This window comes from Columba livia, chromosome 9, assembly GCF_036013475.1.
Source record: "Columba livia isolate bColLiv1 breed racing homer chromosome 9, bColLiv1.pat.W.v2, whole genome shotgun sequence".
Lineage (NCBI taxonomy): Eukaryota > Metazoa > Chordata > Aves > Columbiformes > Columbidae > Columba > Columba livia.
In genome coordinates, this window is record NC_088610.1 from 5,337,018 (window position 1) to 5,358,081 (window position 21,064).

General features: G+C 57.4%; 1 protein-coding gene across 1 annotated transcript; it reads left to right on the forward strand.

Moving 5' to 3' along the window:
* Window positions 1–15,005: 15,005 nt before the first annotated feature.
* NMUR1 (neuromedin U receptor 1) lies at window positions 15,006–20,058 on the forward strand. Its single transcript, XM_021280605.2, has 4 exons — window positions 15,006–15,159; window positions 15,799–16,142; window positions 16,602–17,498; window positions 18,745–20,058. The coding sequence occupies exons 3-4, from the start codon at window positions 16,604–16,606 to the stop codon at window positions 19,146–19,148; spliced, it is 1,299 nt and encodes a 432-aa protein (XP_021136280.2). The 5' UTR covers window positions 15,006–15,159; window positions 15,799–16,142; window positions 16,602–16,603; the 3' UTR covers window positions 19,149–20,058.
* Window positions 20,059–21,064: the final 1,006 nt, after the last annotated feature.

Consider the following 21,064-nt stretch of genomic DNA (forward strand, 5'->3'; position numbering starts at 1 on the left):
CCAGGAACCTCCTTCTGGGGCTATTTCAAGGGCAAACTGCCAGCACTTGGGGCTTTCTTCTTCCCCTGCCTTCCCATCCCTTTGGGACCCTCTTGGGGTGCTTCTCCCCGATCCCTGTCCCAAAAGGGGCTTGAAACACTGGGCACCCACTGATGGGAGATGAAAGGAGGCAGAACAGGGATCGTTTTCAGGCTAGTGGCGCTTGACCTTTTGGGGATGGAGCTGTGTGGGTGGTACCCACCTCTGCCCCACAGGCACCGGCTGCCAGAGCAATGCCAGGCAGGCTGATGGTGCCAGTCCTGGCATCACCCTGGGCTCCTGGGTGTAGCCAGTCTGTGGAATACACGGTGGCCTCCATCTCACCAGAGACGTCCCGGTGTGCAAGTGTCCTACTCCTGCCCCTTCTCTCACACTCCCAGACCTCCACGCAGGGGTTTCCCTCAAGGACCTGGGCAAGCAGCCCAGTTCCTCTCAACTGGTCATTGCGTCTGCAGGGGCTTTGGGAAAACAGCCTGTAAACAGGCAGCCGGAGAGCATGAGTCACAACATCCAAGAGGGAAATAAATGCACGAGGGGAATTTCAGCATGTGTTGGGTCATGGGGATAAGCCCAGGCTCTCCCAGCGACAGTCAGTGCCTTCTATGTAGGTGCTTCCCTGCAGAGCTGGTGGTCCCACGAAGGAGTCATTATCTCACTGATGGGATCATGTTCAGTGAGCTGCAAAACAAAGATCCAGCCCTTTCCCCTACCAAAAAGCATCCCTCAATCCTTCCCACTTTCATCCCATGGGATGAGCAGTCACCGCCATGGAGGCGGCTGTGTTTCACCCTGCCCGTACAGCTGTGCAGATCACTTCCTCACCGAAAGTCACCCCTCTGTGGTTATTTTTGGCTGGCGGCAGGGCCGGAGGAGCTGGCTTTCTCCCAGCCACTGCAGCGCACCCCGTTGGGGATTACATCTTGCGTGTTGGGTAGCGCTTGGGTGAACAGGCTGCCTTCAGCATCCCCTCTCCCGGCTGCCAAATACCTGCCAGCTCCCTTGCCCGTGTGAAAAGCAAGAGTGCTATCTAGTGGCAAATCCCACTGGGGACACCAGTGACGCTAGGGATTAATTTCTGCAAAGGCCTCTGGTGACACCAATCACATCTATGAGCGTAGCCTTACCACCCGAGTTTGGGGACTGGTAGCCCAGGGTGGTGAGAGGCTTATCCAGGGTCCAAAAAAGCTGCTTTTTGCCCTGGTCTCACTTGAGGTCAGAGGGACATCCAGGGCTTGGAACCACGGGACAGAGTGTGCAGGGCCAGGGTGAGGGGTGCCCACATTATATGGGAGGGAAGGATGCTCATTGGAGGTGTGCACATGTGCTTTTTTGGGGTGCAGGAAGCATGTCACACCAGATGTGTCATCCAGGTCATGCTCTCACCCCACTGCACCCTGAGGAGCACCTGGCCTTTTGTGCTTCTCCCTCAAGAGCTGTCACCACAGTGTCCCCCACAGTGCATCAACCCCAGTCCCCTTACTCAGCAGGGCAGGAGATCCATGTTTGGGTTAGTGTCCCCCCCAGGGCAGGGTTGGGGTGCGGCTGAGCAATGCTGGGGCTTTCTAGGAGGGACGCACTGCGCCTTTTTACCCCCCAGAAACCCCGCGAGGGCCGGCTGGGGCTCATTTCGTTATCCACCCCCCCGCGGTTGGCTGCAGGGGGCCCTCGCCGTCACTAAAATATGCTGATTTATGCACGTTAACCCTTTTCCCGCGGGGCTCGGGGGCCCATGGGGAGGCGGTGGCTGCGGGGGGAGGAACCCGCCGCTGCCCCGGCCCCCCCGCGAACGGCCCCGGCCTCCCTCCCTGCCCCGCGGGTTGCCGTGGGAACCGGACCGGGCTTCTGATGTCACCGGGGCGGTTGCTACGCGACCGGTCCGTTCGTCCGTCCCCGCGTGAGGTCACTGTCGCCATGGCGACAGGTCGGTGCGAGGGGGGGTACGGGGGGGGGGTCGGGAGGGCGGTCCCGGGGCCGGTGCCGCCCCCCCGGCACGGACCGCGGCGCTGCCCCCATCCCGGGGGGGCGGTTCCTCCCGGGGGAAGAGCAAAAGCTGCTCGTTAAAACGGGGGGGGAGGGAATGAAAATAAAGCTTTTTTGGCTTGGCTTGAGTTGTTATTTTTAGAAATCCTGGCGAAAAAGCGGCCCGCGTCCGGAACGTCCTCTCATTCCGCGGGAAACGCGCTTCCCCGTGGAAACAGGCGGCGGTGGGGCTGGGCTCCGTGGGGAGCGGGGCACGGGTGGGCCAGGGCGGGCTGGGGACCATGGGAGCCGCTGGGGTGGCGTCGGGCACGCACCAGTGCTGACGCTGCAGCCCAGTTTCCGCTCTGGTCCCGGTCCCCGTGGCTGCTGCGAGGTTGGGGGTCTTACGTTTCCTCCAGCTTGCATTCCTGCTGGAGGCGATTTATTCTTAAACCCTGACATCTGCTTCTCGGAAAGCGACGGAGCTGCTCCTTCCGAGGCACAAATCCCTGCTCCCCTCCTGCTGCCAGCTCTGGGACCCGGGCTGGTCCAGGCAATGTCACAGCTGGTGGCTTTGCTCTGCCGGGCTGGCAGCGGTGAACCCGTAGGCATGACTGCTCGCTGCCCTTTTTCCCTGGGGTCCTACCCTGCCCCTCCACCATGGTGCCCCAAGCCCGCAGCCTGCTCCAGTGCTGCCGGTGATCCCGCTGGCCACGAAGCTGCAGGGATTAACAGCTTCTTCCAAGCGGGGATTTAACCAAAGCTACTTAGAGCAGCGCAGGGCAGGCAGCAGCCAGCTTAGTTGGATAGAGGAAGACAGGGAAAGCTGGGATATGTGGCCTGAGCCCTCCTAAGGATGCCGAGTGGGAATGGGAAGGGGTTACCTGGGGCTAATAGCTCAGCATCGTGTGGTGAAACACTGGGTTTGGCCAAACCGGCTCTTCTGCAGTGTCTTCCTTCTCTTCCAGCAAGGCCCTGGCCTCTGTGTTATTTCCAAAGCCTTGTAGAGACCATTGAGCCAAATCTCTGTCCTGCGCAGGTGAGATGGAGGGATGTGGAAAGGGCAAACCCCACTTGCAGGGCACTGCCAGTCAGATCCACAAGAGCTGGCAGATGGAGGTGGGCAGGCGGAGGAGCGTGAGGGTGGACTGAGATGCTGTTTATTGCAATGAGATCTTGGCTCACTGCTGGTTAAACAGCTTCTGAGCTTACAGGGACTGGGGGGGCTACAGGGCTCCTGGGGGTGGAATGGGATGGGACGAGGACAGGGACAGGGATGGTTATGGGGCGCTTGGGTGACTCCCCAGTGTGGGGGCAGCTGGGGGGAGGGCTTCTCTGCTAAAATCATGGAGATGACGGGTCTGGCTGGAGCTGTGGCTGGAGGATGGAGCAGGGGGTGGAGGGGGCTTGCAGCCCCATTCCAGGACACATGCCTGTCCTGCTGGTGGCATGAGAAGTGTTGCGTGCATCGCTGCTGTGTTGGACTCCCGGACCACTGCAGAGACCTACAAGGAAGACTCGTCACCAAGCCTACAGAAGCTGCAGCAGGCAGAGCCATGAGCAGCAGAAAGCCCAAGCATGCAGGCAAAGGGAGAGCTCCATCAAAGGGACCCTGAGCCTGCCCTGGGCCCTCCAAAGTCCTCTCTGGAGGCCTCATCCTCTACTATGTGCATTGTGTTGTGGGGAGAGGCCAAGGTGAAAATCTGGCTGTGGTGTGGGAAGAGGAAGGACCCCATAGTCCGTGGGAAGAATTCAGCAGATGAAGAGTAAGGGGATCCTGACCCACAGCCACCAGTCCAGGACACAGGGCTGCACTGGAGGTGGAGGAGAGCCTGGGTGACTGCTGAGAGGTTTGGGGTCTAATCCCATTGGTGCTGAGCTCGTGCAGGATCAGCCGCATAGCATGTAGTTTAATGCAGGTGATTTTTAGGGGTGCTATCAGCATGGTCATCATGCTGTGCCATCCAGCCTGGTCCCTTCTCCTCACCCAGGCTACTGTGGGATGGAATAGGATGGTCAAAACCCTCATCTGCCAGACTCCAAGTAACAGATCCTGGTCCCCACTGAGCAGCCCCCACGTGTCCTGCCAGCTGCTCAAGGATGAGGAAGCATCTGTCCCACTGCCCCCACTCCCATGCCTCTGCCTCCCCGCTTCCCAGGGGAGGGGGCTCTGGTTTGTCTGGAAGTGCGGGGAGGTGGGAGGCTCTGTCCCTGCTGCGGGGAGGTGCGTGCCAGGCAGGGTGGCTCTCTGCACACCTGAGCCGGGTGAGGATTGTAGAGAGAGATGAGGCAGCAGATGACACCAGGGAATGGAATAGAGAAACAAGGACCAGGTTTTAGACACTTCCTTCCTTTTTATAGCAGGAGCATCCAAAGCTGGAGGGATGCTGAGAGGGGCTGCTGCTAGGGCGCTGTTGCACAGCCCTGACTCTAAATCCCCTTTACAAGTGAGGCAGCGCCAAAAAAGTCGTCTCTCCCGGGTATGGGGTCACACAGCCCTGAGGCCCTTGGCCCTGTAGCCCGGGGACAATGTCCTGCCATGCCATCCAGGCTGGGGATGCGGCACCGGGTCTGGTGCCATCGTGTGGACACACGACACTTCCACAAACCCCTCGTCCCCATCCCTGTGCTCCACAGCATTCCCCAGCCGGAGGGACCAGGCTTGGCAGCGCTGCTTTCCCAGGCTGTCCTGAACACCAAGGGGGTTTACATCCCCCTCCCACCACTCCATGTCCCCCAAAACCTTCTCCACTGCCTGCCTTTCCCCCTCAGCCACTGGTGCTGTGCCCTCTCTCCCCACGCCATCACCCCCACTGCTGTACCCCACCTGCTCTGGCCTCACCCAAACCGTGACTGCATTAAGGGACCAAGCTTCTGCTGATCTGGTGAGGATCCACCCCCTCAAGGCCTCTTGGCAAAGGGAAAGAGGGACAATAGGTGACCACAAGTAGCTAGACACAGAAGGATGCGGTGGGGCTGAGGAGGTCCGTCTCTGTCCCCCACACGCCCTGGGAGAGGCTCTCCCCTGTATGCAAACCTTTTGCACCCCTTCTTCCCCTCATTCATACCCTTTATTCCACCAAACCCCAACACACCCTTCCATGTACAAGCCCAGACCTACTCCACCCCCGCCTTCCCCCAGGGGGTCACCGTGCCAGCATGTCCCCAGGGTGCCTGCCCTGCCGGGGAGACTCACACCAGCGGGGCCAGCTGGTGGCGGCCCGTGGTGGCCCGTGATGGCCCGTGGCCGTGGGACACGCCGGAGCTCCCACGTGTTTCCACCAGAGGGAGCCAAAATGCCACGAATGGTAGCCACGGCGCGGTCACGGCCGCCCATCATTGTGGCATCGGGGCGTCGGGCTACACCACAGCCCTGCGAGGCCAAACGGGGACTGTCACCCCTCCGTGTGGCCTGCAAAGAAACCCCCTTCCAGCTGCCACACACCCCAGGGAGAAAACCCGTGTGTTTGTCCCGCTGTGAGCCGGCTGGGGGCTCGCAGCCCCTATTCTGGGGGTTGCAGCCCCTGTTCTGGGGGTCGTACCCCACTGCCAGCACTTTCCGCCAGACCAGCTGCCTGTGTAGTGAACTTGAGGGTGGTTGTGTCTGCAAACCGCGAGTGCAGCAGCAAAGAGGGGGTTCCCCGCACCCTGGGGTGGCCCCGAATCGACTCTCTGACAAGTGGGTTTCTTGCAGTTCAAATCATCACCCGGCGCTGTGTCCAAACCCAGAGCTGGGACAAAGAAAATCTGCTCTGATCACTTTATAGTGGACATAATTAGTCTAAATTAATGCAGGCAGAAGGCACCCGCAAGGGAGACTTTGAAATTATGCTCATGGTGCTCTTGGACCGGCAGCTTATGGCATCTCACCAGAAGCTCTTTCCCATTCACACCTCTCTGTTCCTGGGATTTGGGTAGCATTGGTCACATTATTGGTGGGAAAAGGGAGAAGGATGGAAACAGCCTGCCAGATGGGAGAGTCGGAGAAGAAATATTGCAGGCAATGCCACATGGTGCCAGAGGAAAATCTCTCCCATTTGCCCAGCATTTGTTCGTTTATTTAAAGCCTGTCATTAGCGGCAGCCATGTGGGATGGGATTCGCACCAGTCCTGACTGAATTAGATGGCATGTTTTGGCCATGTGTCTAATCCACCACAGTCCTCTCCAGATTCCTGCTTTCCACTGAAAACTGCGGCTTTCTGCAGCGGCTGGGAGGCCTGTGGGTGCCAGCACATAGGAGATTTTGGGCACACCCGAGGCTGAGGATCAGTGCAGTGCTCTGCCACAGTGCCGGCAAGACGGAGAGAGGCTGTGGGCCAGAGAAAAGCACGGGGTAAACGGGATCCAGGCCAAATGCAGGCAGGCAGTGCCAGGCTGCTGCTCAGCACGGCTGCCAGAGCAGCCTGGCACAGCCAGGGAGAGGAAACTCCAGCCAGCTCCAGCGTTTAATCCTGTCTTCTCAGTGGAGCGGCTGGAAATGCTCAGCTCCTGGGGACTTTGGGGCATGGGAAGCGAACAGAGTGCAAGATGCTGCTGGGAGGCCAGCAAGCCTGGCTGGGGAGCCCCATCTGAATGCTGCAGGGTCAGCAGGAGGGAAAGCCTTTTAGGGGCTGGGTTTGTAACCCCGGATCCTTCCCACCAGCTGGAGATGCTGGAAGCAGAGTGTGTCTGCCCCAGCTGGGATGGAGAGAGATGCTCACCTGTCTGCGAAACACCTCAAGGAAAAGAGGAATTCCTTAGACTAGCAAAGGCAAGCAGGAACACAAAGGGAAACTGAGGCACAGGGAAGTGGACTGATGGGATGAGGTAGGACAGGGCAGTTGAAACATGTGGATGCACAACTGTCCCAAACCTTCTCTAGGAAACAAAAATAAAGTTCCCCTGCTAGTGAAGGTGGCATTAGGCTGATGGCTGGTAAACAGAGAGTTAACTCAGCCCACTCCATCATCCAGGTGCTGCCCAGCCTGGCCCAGCTGTGGGGGCTTCCCAGGGCTATAAAGGGACTGGGGGAGGCTGTGGGTGGGGGGTGTGTGCTGCTAATAGGGTGGTTGGGGGCTGCTACTGCCTCTAGGCTTGGAAATGGAGTGTCTGCTGGGCCATGCTGGGGTCTGGGCAGAAGTGGGGGTGCATGCAGTCACCCCGGAGCATGTTCCCGGGTTTAGGAGCACGTTGTACTGGGCAGCACTGGGAGTTTTCCTGTGGTGAGGCTGTGCCAGCCGGATGGCTTTGACCCACTGACTGCTGTCCTGACAGAGGGGAGCTGTACTGGTTGGATCTGCTGCACTGGTGAGATGTGGATTTGGGGTTATGTTCACTGCTTGCAGGTGAGATGCTTAATTATTCATTCTGGTTTCTTTCTGAGTGTGGAAATCAGGCTAAGAATCTCTCATCTCTATCCCTCCACTTAGAGAGAATTATCATCTCTAATCTTCTTCTCTCCCCTGGGTGTCCCTAAGGTCTCAGCCAAAGGCAGGGTGACTTTGGTGTCTTGCTGTGGTTCCCCAGGGTGAGTGTCACCTGGTCCTGCCACCCTGCATATGTCCACTTAACCTGTTAGTGCCCATGTCCCCACTTCTGGTTTGCAGATGGAGGTGGAGAGGTGACACCAACAGCCACGGGAGGTGCAGGTGAGCATTCTGCATTTCTCCCATTTCTGCTCCTTCTCTATTCTCTCAGGCTATAGATGATCTGCCCCAGAGCAGAAAAGAGATTTTTCTGGAAGATTCATTCTTCTTGGCCTCTTCAATGGTCCCTTCTCCATGAACCAAGGGGACAGTCAGTCAGGTTGTACAAGGAGCTCCCCCTGGACCTCTCCTCATATCCAGCTCCAGTTTACTGGCAGCAAAACACTACAAATTTCTGAAGGAGCTGGGTTGGTGATCTTCCCAGTGGAGCCTGAGCATCCCCGCTCTCTAGCACAGGAGCAATGCTGGTAGCTGCCTTGCAAATTGAGGTGCCCTTTTCCACCTGTCCTCAGAGATTAACCCTCTGCAAATTTGCTAGATGATTTCTTCTATATACCCTGTTGGCATCCCCAAGAGCTTGTGGTGTGTGTTAAGCATTGATTCTCTCTAGCTGAAGCATGAACTTTCTACTGGAAATAATGTATGTGCACATGTCCCTCTTTTGAGTTGAATTTATCCTTTGGATGCAGAAAAAGCCTAGAAAATATTAGCCCTGAGGTTTATCAATGCCTAGAAAGTGAGGCTTAGAGTAAAAACCTGTTCCAGGACCTGGGGCAGAGCCTGGTACTTCTTGCATTGAGAAGATGTGGGGAGAGTGTCCTGTCCCATGCCTGGCAATCGGGCTTTGTGGTTGTGTGAAAAGGGCTTTGGATGTGACATGTGGGTCCGTACAGAGGGTTGGCAGCACCCTTGGAGGTGCTTGGGTCTCACTGGGCACCCTGAACCCAGATCTGCTGGTAGATTTCCCCCCCTTACCACCAGCACATGGGTCCATACATGGTTGAAATGCTGTGTCTGGGACTGCTGTGACTCTTCATGTGACAGGGTGACCCTCTCCAAAGCCTTCTCACCTCTCCCACCTGCCCCATACGACTTTTACTGTGCCCTAGAAGGGGATGCTGCAGATGTGGGGCAGCCACCCTCTTACCTCCAGTCCTTTTCTTCTCCCAGTGAACCAGTAAAGGTGCCAGCACACAGCACAAAATACTCCCACTCTCCCCAGCTGCCGGTGGTCACACTGCAAAGGCACAAAGCAATAAGGAAAACTGCAGTGCCAATAATGTGATGATTAAATCACTGTCTGGGGGTGACACCATGAAAAACAAGGCACTTGCAGCAGACCCTGTCCCCTCAGCCCTGCCCTGTGCCAGACCTGGGAGATGCTTGTTAGCAAAGGACTTTGGGGCCAGTGATGCAGACCCTGTGATGAGTTTCCCTTCTATTTGCTGATGTGCTTATGGCTTGTTGGGGATGTTGCTGTTGTAGCTGGTTGGGGCTTTTTTATGGCTGGAGGGTCTGATAGTGGCTCAGCGTGAGCCACTAGATGGCAAATGGGATCCTGTCACAAACATTGTTTCCTCACCCTGTTTTCTTCGCAAACAAAGTTTGGTGTAACTTGAGCGGCTGTTTTTCCTTCCAGCTGAAAGATGTTTCCCAGTCCCATTTAAAGGCTTATGAATGAGGTGCTGAGAGCAATAGACAGGCAGGGAATTAATATCTACCATGAGCATCACCAGGTGGCAGAGCTAATAAAAGTCCTGGCGATCAGTCCTGGGAGACCCAGGGAGTGCCTTAAATCAACCTGTGAATGTGAAGTGGCTCTGAACCGAGGATCAGAGAAAGAGGCCATCCCTGCACCATGCCATATAGTTAGTGATTTTTGATAACTCACAAAGGAGGAGGAGTGAAAAAGAATATACAGAGCCTATAAAGTAACTTCTTGATGTTTGGGAAGATGGCCTGGACCCATGCTTCCTTTAATTGTGCTTGAGAGAAAGTCTTGCTGCAGCTAAGGTGATCCCAAGCTAATTTTGGGTTGATGGGGATGTTTTCAGCTGGTGAAGTGCTCTTTGGGTATCCCCTGGCTTGACTGAGCAAAGGCAGGATTGGCTTGGCTGGGTGCCCACTGAGCACACCGTGGCCTTCAACACAGAACAGATTTCAGCCAGAGCAAAGGGTTTCCATCATGGCTCATTTGGGCTCACAGAGTGCCCTGCCACAGCCCCGGGACCTGCTGTGGGCTGACTCTCATCTTCCCCACGTGAGGATTTTCCAGGTTTGGGAAAACACAGTGGTAGCCGTGCTCTGACCATGGGGCTGCAAGACCACACTTCTTGTAGCTGCACCTCTGTTCTCCAGCTGCAAAATCCCATCTCCATTGGTGGTTGTGGTACCAGCATCAGCTCTCCCACCTCTGCTGGTCCCATGTAGATCCATAGGGCAGTGTCAGGAGCTGATGGAGGTGGCAAGGGGGAGGCAGGAAAATGGTGTGTCATTAGCAAAGCCCCGTCTGACAGAGACTTCTGTGGTTCAGGGAGAAATAACCTGATGCTTTTTTGATCTTGGGTGATTCATCCTGGCCTCAGCAGAAAACCACCATCTCCAGCCTTGTGCTGGATGAGGGATGCAGTGTTGGGGCTCTGTGGCTTCTCATCAGGATGCTCTGGCTGCAGCCAGCCCTCATCCTGCTCCATCGCTGTGTGGGGACATGGCCAAGAGAGCATCCCTGGGCAGCCTGATGGGGACCTGTGAAAACTCAGTGCTCCTGCCAGGTAAAAAAGTGCTTTTCATCTGTACTCGTCCTGATTAGCAAAATTACATTATGGTTGCCATGGAGCCCGAATACCTGCTCAGAGAGTGCCTGCCTTCCCTGTCACCCCAGCAGACCTGGGGGGGAATGCCATGGAACAGAGGCCAATTTTGCTGTTCTTTAGGAAACTGATTGCTCTTGTCCCAGTGAACAAGGAAATGGTTTTGGTGAGAGTGTGGTTTGGTTTTGGTTTATTTTAAAAAATTCCTCCTTTTTTCCTTTCAGCCCTGTTTGTGATGGAGGAGAAATGCCCATTCCCAGCAACTCCTCAGGTGAGCTTTGGGGCTTCAGGTGCAGTAGTTGTTGCAGGGAGAAACGCTGGGCTGTGAGCTGGGTACCATGGCATCCCACAGCAATGTGGTTAGCTGTCCTGGGGAACGAGGCCTCTTTGCTGGGTGCCTGCACCCTGGAAAAGGTGCTGGCAAGTTATGACCAGCTCAGAAAAGGGGACTTGGAGATCTAGAAATAGCTACCACTACCAGGAGAGGTTAAGATGTCAGCTGCTTGGCTGTGTGAGGGGGGATGAGGAGGTGACAATGCTGAGGTGGGATTTTGGGAGTGGGTACAGCTTTTACACACTGGAAAAAGGCCTCTGGAGAGTGATTGGAAAAGCACAGGGTAGTGATGGCCAAAAAACTGAGAGGAGGGTGTCCCATACCAGACAAAGATGTGTGGGTGGGCTCTGCTGGGTAAATGGCAGTAGTCCTGCTTTGGAAAGGCCACCCACCAACCTGCACTGACCCCAGCTATATTACTGCAAAGTCACCCAGACCAGGTCTCAGTTTGGTGCCCTCCCAGCCCCAGGGATCAAAATGAGCATCCTCTTGCTCTGTGAGATGCACCCTCCAGACATGTCACTTCCAGGTGACCTAAGAGGGGCACCTTTGAGCAGGCAGCTCCCAGCAGGGACAGAAGCTCCTCTTACATCCTCATGACCAACAGGTTTGATTCTTCTGCAAGGGAAATGTGTTTACTCCTGTCCCAAATATTCAAAACCACATTCTGGCTGCTGGTTACCCCTGCCTGGGAAGATTTGCTGCAGTAATACCCCACAAAGGGGCTGCTCAGCTGTTTGTTTCACTGGCAGCAAGGAATGGATCCTAGGGGCTCTCACCTCTTGAAGGAGTCAAGTGACTGTCTGTGCCTTAGTTTCCCTCTCAAATGCAGTGTCATTCTGTGGCTTTTTGTGCTCAGGACCTGCCGATGTTAATTAAAACTGCTTCCACTGCTTGCATTGGGCTTTGCAATGTGGAGGACAGAGCGCAGACAGCTCTGTTAAAAGGCTGCACTGGTCTGCCCTGCAATTACCGTGAGTGATGTGTCCTTGAAAAAGACCAGGAGTGGATGCAGTTGGTTATCAGGGCTGCAGCTCTCGAGCTTCAAAGCCACTGTTTGTAATATCTTTTGGCCTCTTAATTTTCCTGGTGATGCTGTAGGGCCAGCATCTCTCAAGCTCTGTGTGCTGTTCTTAACCAGTATGTGGAGGGATCTCCATGGGCAGGGACATGTTCTGCACTGGCTGGCTCGTGGGGAGGGGTGCATGTGGAGCAAGAGGAGTACACTGCCTCCGTGGGTAGGGTTAATACAGTAAAGTGTCTGGCAAATGGAATGGGCTCAAGGGTTGTGCTCCTATGTGCAGTTTGCTGCTGTTAGGCAGTGGGAGCAGTAGAGGAAGGGGATGGTCATCTCCTGGTTATCTGGTTTGTCTGAAAATTGAAAACCAGAATGGATCACTCTGAAGTGTAGTCAGGCCTGAGGGGTCTTGGGAGAGTGGCAAGAAACAGATGCCGAGGGAAAGAAGTGATGCGCAGTCCATGAGAGCCACAAACTCCCCCCAAAGAGATGTGACAGCAGGTAGTCTGGGACCAGCTGTTGCGGCTAATTACGGGGGATGCCCCAGCAGGCTGATGGGGATGGTGGAGGAAAAGGGCAACCAAAAGGACATGGACCCCATGTCCAGTAGTTCTGGAGTCACAGCAAAACTGAGGCAGGGAGAGCTGCATGATGGGTGAGCATGACAGGGGTCTGTTGCCACCTGGAAGCCAGAATCTGTCAAATTGAGGGGGGCAGATGGACCTGTGGTTCAGCTCTGTCTGGTCCTTGTTCCTCCCAGACCATCCTTACCCACAGGCCTGGTGTCTTCAGGTAGGGAAAGAGATTGCAGGGAAGCAGATGCCAAAGTTTGGTAAGAGCTCAGCAATGTCTCCATTGCTCTGCTCAACCCAAGTAAGGTCCAAACACCCCAATCCCAGCAGATGTCCCCTCACCCCTGTGGAAGTCTCTGCAGGGACATGGATGCAGGTGCAGAGCTCTTGGGGCTCCCCAGGGACTGAACTGCAGCAAAGCCCAGGCTGGGACGAGGAGGGAGACAGGGAGGGGAGGCATTGTGGCTGTATGCAGGGAGCAGGCTCTGCCCCAGGAATGCGGGACATGGCTGTGCCACAGTGCACGGAGCCCGGGTGGGAGCTGGGACTGTGGCGAGAGCTGGCTGCGTGTGTGCATGCTCAGCAGGGTGGCCAGAAAATGTGGGAAGCCACATGAGGGCTGGAAGGGAGAGAGAAAGGATAGAGAATTATTTTTCCATGAATGCTTCATCCCACAGTGCATTCCCTCAAGCGGGGCTTTTGCTTGGGCTCCTGATGCCTCTGTGGTACAGCACAACCTGCACCAGCACAGATCTGTCCCCTGCCCTGGACATTCCTCAGGGAAAAAGCAGCCTGTGAACAATCTGGAGGCAGGGACAGAAGTCTGTGCTCATCAGCTACCATTTCTGGCTCCGTCACCGAGGGGCTCTGGCCTGCAATGTGCCAGCTCCCCGGCACTGTCACCCACCCCAGCATCTGCTGAGCCAGTCCCGCTGAGTCCCTGCCAGCATCAACCATCTGCTCCCCCCGTGTCCTGTTCCTGTTGTCACCAGCCCTGTGACATCAGCTTCTGGGTTTTAGTGTATCTCCATTCCCAGAGGGGATGAGGTTTCTTTGCCTTCGTCACTCCCATAGGAGAGGGCAGCACCTCTTCTCCCTCCTAGTTTCAGACACTATTTCCATCTTGTTTTTTTTCCCTTGCGTAATGTCTTGTTTACACCCATTACCCTCCAGCCCTTTGGCTTCAGTAGTGTCTCTCTCTGCTGTGGGAGATGATTTCCAGAGGTACATCATGTCTCAGGGCAGCCTTGGACCCTTCCTGGCCTCTGTGTGTTCATTCTGCAAGCTCTCCTCTACTTGCAGTCTGTTTGCTGCCAGGAGCAGAGGCAGGGCCAGCCTAGGGCTACCAAGCCAGCCCAGAGCTTTGCTGGTCTTCTCCTATCATCCCTTACCTGCTCTGAAGTTTGTTTGAGCAAAAGCATTGAGCTTTGCTACTGTCCCAGACACACAGCTCTTTGGGGCTGGCACTGATGTGCAGTGCCACAGCAATGGCTCTGTTGGTGTCCTTGTGGCCTTCCTCCCCACATCATCATCACCCAGCAGGGATGGAGCTGGGCACAGATCCAGCACTCCAGCACTGCAGGCCAAGGAGGCCATGCAGGTTTTGCCTTTGCTGCCAGCCTGTGTGGAGGAGCAGGGTGTGCAGAGGCCAGGGCAGGCATTCTCAAGGCTTTTAGGATCTTTGTGTCTTATTAAACAGGGGAGGAAAAATGTCTCCAGGGATTTGGGGGATCCTTTGGGCTGGTCTGAGCACACTGTCCCACCTGCCACCCTCTTCTCTCTCTGCACATTGTCCATCACTGCCATCCTTTGGCTTTATTTCACCAGTCAGCAGGGAAATGGGGTGCTACATCCCCTCCAGTGTGCAGCCAGCACACTGCAGCCCAAGGAAGCCCTGGGACAGCGTGCCAGGGTGTGTGGTCTGCAGGAGTGGTTCCTGAGATGGGGGTGTACTGGGTGCTCTGTTCCAGTGCCAGGCTGTGCCTGGTGGTCATGGGGACATTTGTGCCCAGCTGCATGCTGCTGACTGTCTCTGGTTGCAACCAGGCTCTGTTTGCTTGCCTCCACAACAGCAGTGAGGCAGAGTGTTCCGGTGGACGCTGAGGGCACTGGTGGGAACTTGGTGCCTCAGTTTCCCCTTTGGGCTGCATGCAGGAGGTGGGGGGTGAGCACTGCTGCTCCTGACTGCTGGGTGCTCTGGCATCAGGAGGTGGATTTGAGGGTGCAGAACTCCAGGGGCAGTGTCCTGGGGCTGGAAGCCACTTGACCCGGGCAGCTCCTCATGGCCTGGCTACAAGTGCTGGGCTCAGCGGTGCAGTGAGCTGTGCTGGGTCTCAGCTGGGTGCGAGTGGGGGTGCAGGGCTGGAGGCAGGTCCAAGTCTCTGCAGGTTCCTTCTCCAAGATCCCTGTCCTGCCTTCTTGAATCCAGCTGTGCTGGAGATTCTTCCAGCCCCAACCCACCCAGCTCAGCCAAATGCCTCTGTGCATGGTGAGGATGGTGCTGGGAGAGGCTGAATCGAGGAGGGATCCCCGGGTGCCAGAATCCTCTACGGTGCCATTCCCGTTGGGGGACCGGGTCCCCATGGGCCCTGCCACCCCCGTAGGGAACGAAGGGACTGCAGTGTGTGGCCGTGCCCTCTGCCGCCGGACGGAGCGATGCGCAGCCGTCTTCCCCCTCTCCAGGCACAGCCCCCCTTTACCTCGACACCCCCCTCCGCCGCCACCTCCGGGGGGCTGGGGCGGGCTGGAGAGCCCGGTGGTGGCGGAGCCGGGGCGGGAGCGAGCGGCGGGGGCCGGGGCGGTGCGGAGGGGCCGGGGGCGGGGGCCCGTGGGCGGGGGCCCGTGGGCTCCGCCGGCTCCGCGCTGGGCTGGGACCGGTAAAGCACGTGTTGGAGGAGAGAGGAGCCGCGGGTGGAGCGGGGACACGCAGCTCTGCCACGCGTCCGTGGGGCGCAGGAACGCGTGAGTGTCTGTGTGTGTGCACATGTGTTGTGTGCATGCATATATGTCTGTATGTATGTGCATGCCTGTCTGTGTACATGTTTGCGTGTATGGGTTTCTGTGCCACTGTGGAGCAGGAGTGTTGCCCTGCAGCCAGGGGGCATCAGGAGGATGGGGGTGCCAGTGCAGAGGACACACAGGAACACAGACAGACAGACACACACACACACTTACTGGGCATAGAGAGGCAGTGGATGCCAGCATGGAGTGAGGGATGATCCTGTGAGCACAGCAACTTTCTCGCACTGGAGTGTGATGGGAGCTGGCTGGAGTCACCTGCTCCATGGGGAGGTGACTTGGGTGGTCTGGGAGTTGCCCATCTGCAAGTGGGGAGACCCCAGGAAGCCTCTAGGTCTGTCTGCATCTCCCCCAGATGAGCTCAGACAACTGGGGGCTGCATGGGCCCCCACGCCTGGCAGTGTCGGGAAGGCAGCGGGGCCGATCGATGCCTTACTCACCACAGAGGCCATGCAAATGGCAAATCCCTGCATCGAGAAGGCTGCTGGTGGGGCTGGAGATGGCAGCTCTGCTCTCCCCTGGGACTCTCTTAGACTAAGTCAATGGAGTTTATTACTTTAACGATATTTCTTCTCTCTGAAGAGCATCTTTTTGGCAGCGCTGCTTTGCAAACGAGGAGCCAGCCCTTGGCAGGGGTAGGGTCTCAGCACTAGGCTTTGCTTGGCCAGCAGTAGGAGAGGAAGCCCCCGGCACCGCCGGCTTGCCCACCAGCCTCTCTGCTGGCGGAGGACGAGAGGGAGAAGGTGCATAAGGACAGGCGGCTTCTCCAAGCTGAGCTCTGAGGGGAGAACAGCAGCAGGATTTCATTAGCCTGCCTCTTAAGGCAGTGAAGTCTCCATCCCCTCCCACGCTCCCTCCCCAGCCCGACCCTGTCTGGTGCAGGGGTGCTGGGACCTCAGCCTTCATCTGGAGCTCCCCAACAAGCTGTAAGTCCTTCTTGGATTAGAAAATCAATTTTCCCTCTGGCTGTTTTATGCTTGCCCCGTCAGCCCCTCTGCACGGCTGGTAAAGTTGGAGATGGGATTGATTTTGGGGGTTGGCTGTGGGGCTATATTCTGCTGTGCTTTGGGAACAGGGAGAGGGGACAGCCCTGCTGACAGCTCCCCGATGATGGGGCAAAGGGGCTGAGGTGGGCTGGGGAGCTGCCAGGGTTGTTTGTGGATGGGAAATGGGGCAAGGAGTGCTTGTGAACCCTGGGGGGAGGTTTGGGGAGATTTTGTGTGGTTTCCCAAAGGACAGGCTGGCACAGGAGGGGGGTGAGGGTGTGGAGCCATGGTGATCAGCAGCATCCTGGCACCTTGACACCAATGGGGAGAGGGGCAGAGGGAGCAGGGGCAGCAGAGGGATTGGGAAAGCATCCTGTGAACCTCCCTGTCTGTGTGCAGCCATGAATCCCTACGGCAACTGCTCTAGCCCAGAGTTCCCCCTGCCCCAGCGAGACTTTCCCGTGGAGCCCATCAGCCCTGATCTCTGCAACAGGACTCACCCAGAGACCTTGTTTGACCCCAAGGATGCCAACCTGACAGAGGAGCAGCTGCGGGATAAGTACTTGGGACCTCGGCGGTCCAGTTTCTTTGTCCCTGTTTGTGTCATCTACCTGCTGATCTTTGTGGTGGGGGCTGTGGGCAACACGCTCACCTGCATCGTCATCCTCCGGCACCGGTTCATGAGGACGCCCACCAACTACTACCTGTTCAGCCTGGCGGTCTCTGACCTACTGGTGCTGCTGCTTGGGATGCCGCTGGAGCTGTACGACATGTGGAGCAACTACCCCTTCCTGCTGGGCGCCAGTGGCTGCTATTTCAAGACATTGCTCTTTGAGGCCGTCTGCTTCGCCTCCATCCTCAACGTCACGGCCCTGAGCGTGGAGCGCTACATCGCTGTGGTGCACCCACTCAAGGCCAAGTATGTGGTGACCAGGAATCATGCCAAGAAGGTTATTGTCGCCATCTGGATCTTGTCGGTTATCTGCTCCATCCCCAACACCAGCCTCCATGGGCTGCAGCCTCTTTATGTGCCTGGCCGAGGGCAAGTGCCCGATTCAGAGATCTGTACCCTGGTGAAGCCGCGCTTGACCTACAACCTCATCATCCAGATCACCACCATTGTCTTCTTCTTCCTTCCCATGGGGACCATCAGCGTCCTCTACCTGCTCATCGGCCTGCAGCTCAAGAAGGAAAAGATGCTGGAGGCCTTGGGATCTAAGTCCAGCAGTGGCCAAGACTGCCACAATGCCCGGGGGCAGAAGAAAGTCAAGAGGAGGCAGGTCACAAAGATGCTGTGTGAGTCCATTGCTGGGGATGGGCAGAACCAGGGAGTATCTCCCAAGGCTGTGTTGGGAGGGTGCTGAGGGGAAACTGAGGCACAACCGGGACAGAGCTGCTGGGTCATCCCAGAGGAAGGCTGCAGGGCTGGCCCATGGGGTGTTGGGGCAAAGGCAGATCTGGTGGCTCCAGTCTAGCCATGGGGGTTGCTCATGCCAGCTCCGTCATGGCTGTGAGACCTCCCCTCCTCTGGGAATGTGCTGGGTGAGAACGGGAAAGGAGGTGGGATGTGGGAACCAGCTCCCTCTCCCCCAGCCCAGACCCCATGTACTAGTGGGATTTCCAAAAGAGGGCCCGGTTCCTACCCAGCCCTGCAGCCTGTGCAACCTGGGAGAGAAGATGCGCTGACCCAAGGCTGGACTGGACCATCCCTCCGTCCCACCACCCTGCATCCTTGCTGCTCTCCCAGCCCCATCCTCACAGCCTCTGGCCCCCGTCCCAGCAGCAGGAGCTGGCTGCCCTTGGCGAGCCATCCCCTCCCGGCACGCTGACCTCTGCGTGCTCCCAGCCCCGTAATGGAACAGTGGTGGCGGGTTGCCCAGCCCCGTCCATCAGTGGGGCCAGGGCTGCTCCTCTGCTGCATCCCAGATAAGTGGCAACTGCTCTCCAGCTTCTCCAAGCACCAGGGCTGGGAGAGGGACAATGAGGGACTTGTCCCCATATGCTGTGGAGATGCAGTATGGCACAGGTATGACATCATGTGGGTATGCATCAGCAGGGCTGTGTTATTAAAGAAAAATCAACAGAGGACAATGAGAGGGTACAAATAGCTCCTGCTGCCCGGAATTGGCTGTGCCCCATGGATTACTGGGTTAGCTGGGAGCACTTTTGCTTTGCTGGAAGAGGTGATGGGGTACCTGGAGGATGGATGCCTGAAGAGGTGTCCCTCAGCCATGCCATGGGGCTGCAGTGGGGTGGCTGCCTGACGATGGGGAGCAGAGACATGTGGAGCAGGAGCACATGAAGCAGCCCTGGCAGGAGATGGTGGGAGGAAGATCCTGCTCAGGCATCCAGCCCCTCCATGGCAGGTCAACAAGGCACTGGGGGGCCCTTCCCCTCTCCTTTTTCCTCTTTCCTGTGCTTTTTTTGGGTGTTCTTCTCTGTAGCCCAAGCTGACACAAGGCAGTGCTTGGCCAGGGACTGGAGGTCCCCAGAGGGGTGAGCCCCATCCCCTCAGTAACACCAACTCCTTGGCTCCCCACAGTTGTGCTGGTGGTGGTGTTTGGGATCTGCTGGGCCCCCTTCCACACCGACCGCCTCGTCTGGAGCTTCGTGTCCACCTGGACCAGCCACATGCTCCACATGTTCCAGTACGTCCACATCATCTCAGGTGTCTTCTTCTACCTGAGCTCAGCTGCCAACCCCATCCTCTACAATCTGATGTCCACCCGCTTTCGGGAGATGTTCAAGGAGGTGATGTGCCACCCCAGCCACCGCCTGCCACAGTCATGGAAATACTCACCCAGTGTCACCCGTGCCACCACCCGCAGCACCGAGTGCGAGCCCATGCCCAGCACCAACGGGCTGCCCCTCTCCGACGCTGAGGAGTACGAGCTGGAGGAGGTGGAGGGGGGCCAGGCCACCACCCACACAACGTCCCTCTGCTGATGAGCGGGAGAAGGATGTGGGGGGTACCAGGACGACCTTTCCCCACCACCAGCATCCATCTGACTGTGGCACCCATCCTGTGGTGGAGAGTGTGGGGTGGGGAGTAATGGAGGGGTTCCCATCTCTCTGTGCCATTCTGCCAGGACGCAAAGGCTGGTTTTCTGGGCAGTGCTGCACTGTGGACATGGTGGCAGTGGACATGCTGTGCCTTGGATGTGTTGCACGTACTGTGCTCAGTACCAGGGCTGGGCAAGGCCAGGGCAATCCTCATGGTGTGTGGATGGTTGGCTTCTATGTTTGGGATGTGCCAGCAATCCCCCAAAACATCCCAACACTCCCAGCCCAGCAGGTGTCAGGCACCCTGGGTTGTTTTAGGACACAAGAGGTGCTCACAGCTGGGCTGAGACCCACGGGGCCAGGAGAGGTTTGCATGGGATGGAATGGGGAAAAAATAGTCTGTGGGTGCCTTCTCCCTTGAGACCTCCCCAGGGCTCTCTGGCACTCATGTGCCCCTGATATTCTTGCACATCCTTTCCATGGTGCCAGCCTGTGCCTGCCTGCAGGGTGTTGGTACAGCTCCTTGCTCACAGCCTTCCTCCCACCACAGCCCCCCACTCTGAGGGTGAGAGAAGCAGCATAGCCGCTCCCTCCAGAGCCACAGCCTGCAGGGGAAAATCCAGGACAATGGGAGCCCCAGGCTGCTGGCAGTGGTGAGGTACCTTCCCTGTGCCCCACAAGTGTGCCTCACTCTCCCGCTCCAGCACATCTCTTGTGGGTGTGACCCTGCTCTTCCTCAGCCCACTGTAGCCCCCTGCAGGGGGCTGCCCCCAGGGAACGTGGGGAACCCTTCTCCATCCCTGGCCTGTATGGGCCAAACCTCATTGAGAATTAAAAAAAGCTGTTGGCTTCATTTGTGCCCTGCTTGCATCCCCCAGGACCCAGCTCTGCTTTCAGCATGGGACTGAACCTGTGCCGTCCTCCTGGGGGGCGGCAGGCAGGCCCTGTGCCAGGGTGATGGGCACCAGGGCTGGCTTGCGGGTTCTGCTGCCACAGGGGGTGTGTGGGGCTGGGTGGGCGCAGGGTGTAGCAGGGGAGGTGTGAGCGGGTTCCATGTGCCCATCTCAGTTTCTGAGATGCTTGGGCTGGGGCTGTTGCAGAGGGGGACCTGCCTCTGGAGTGGTGATGATCAATCCATCCCCAGACACGCGGCTGGGGAAATGTCATGAAAATGCCAGGGAGCACGGGCTGACCGGTCGTGCTCCCCCAGGCTGGAAGGACCCATCGATTTACTGTCTGAGATCAATGCCGCTGACTTCCCGGCATACGCCGGGTCTGCACACAGGATGAAATGTTGAGGCTCTGAAATGCCACTTGAGGGGCTGTCCAAGCTGCTTGAGCTCTTCTTGCCTCACACGACATCCCCAACCCCTGTTCCCCACCCTGGCCAGCCAAGGAGGCTCCCTGGCTTGGTGGCCCATGGATGTGCCAGTGGGGCTCACCTGGGGACCCGAGCAGAAGCAGGGGAGGAACCAGCCCCAGGCAGAGCGCTGGCAGGGGCATCGCTGCTGCAGCTCTGCTGCCAGCCCGTCCTCAGCACACCACACTGGGCCAGGTCAGCAACCAAGAAAGGGCAGGATTTAGGGCTTGCAACCTCCCTCCTGCCCCCATTGACCTGGTCTGTGGCTCTGAAGCAGCGTGGCTGGTTCCCTCCGTGACTCCCCATCCCCACATCAGGGTCTGCTGTGGGCAAAGCCCTTCCTTGGCTGCTGTGGGTTCCTGCTGGGTGAGTGTAGGGCTGCAGAGCATTTTCACTTCAAGGTCCTGCCAGCTGCTCACAGGTTCTCTCCAGAGAACGTCAGCATGGCCAGGGGCACTGAGATCCATCTACTTCCTTTCCTCTCCAGCTCCCATCACTG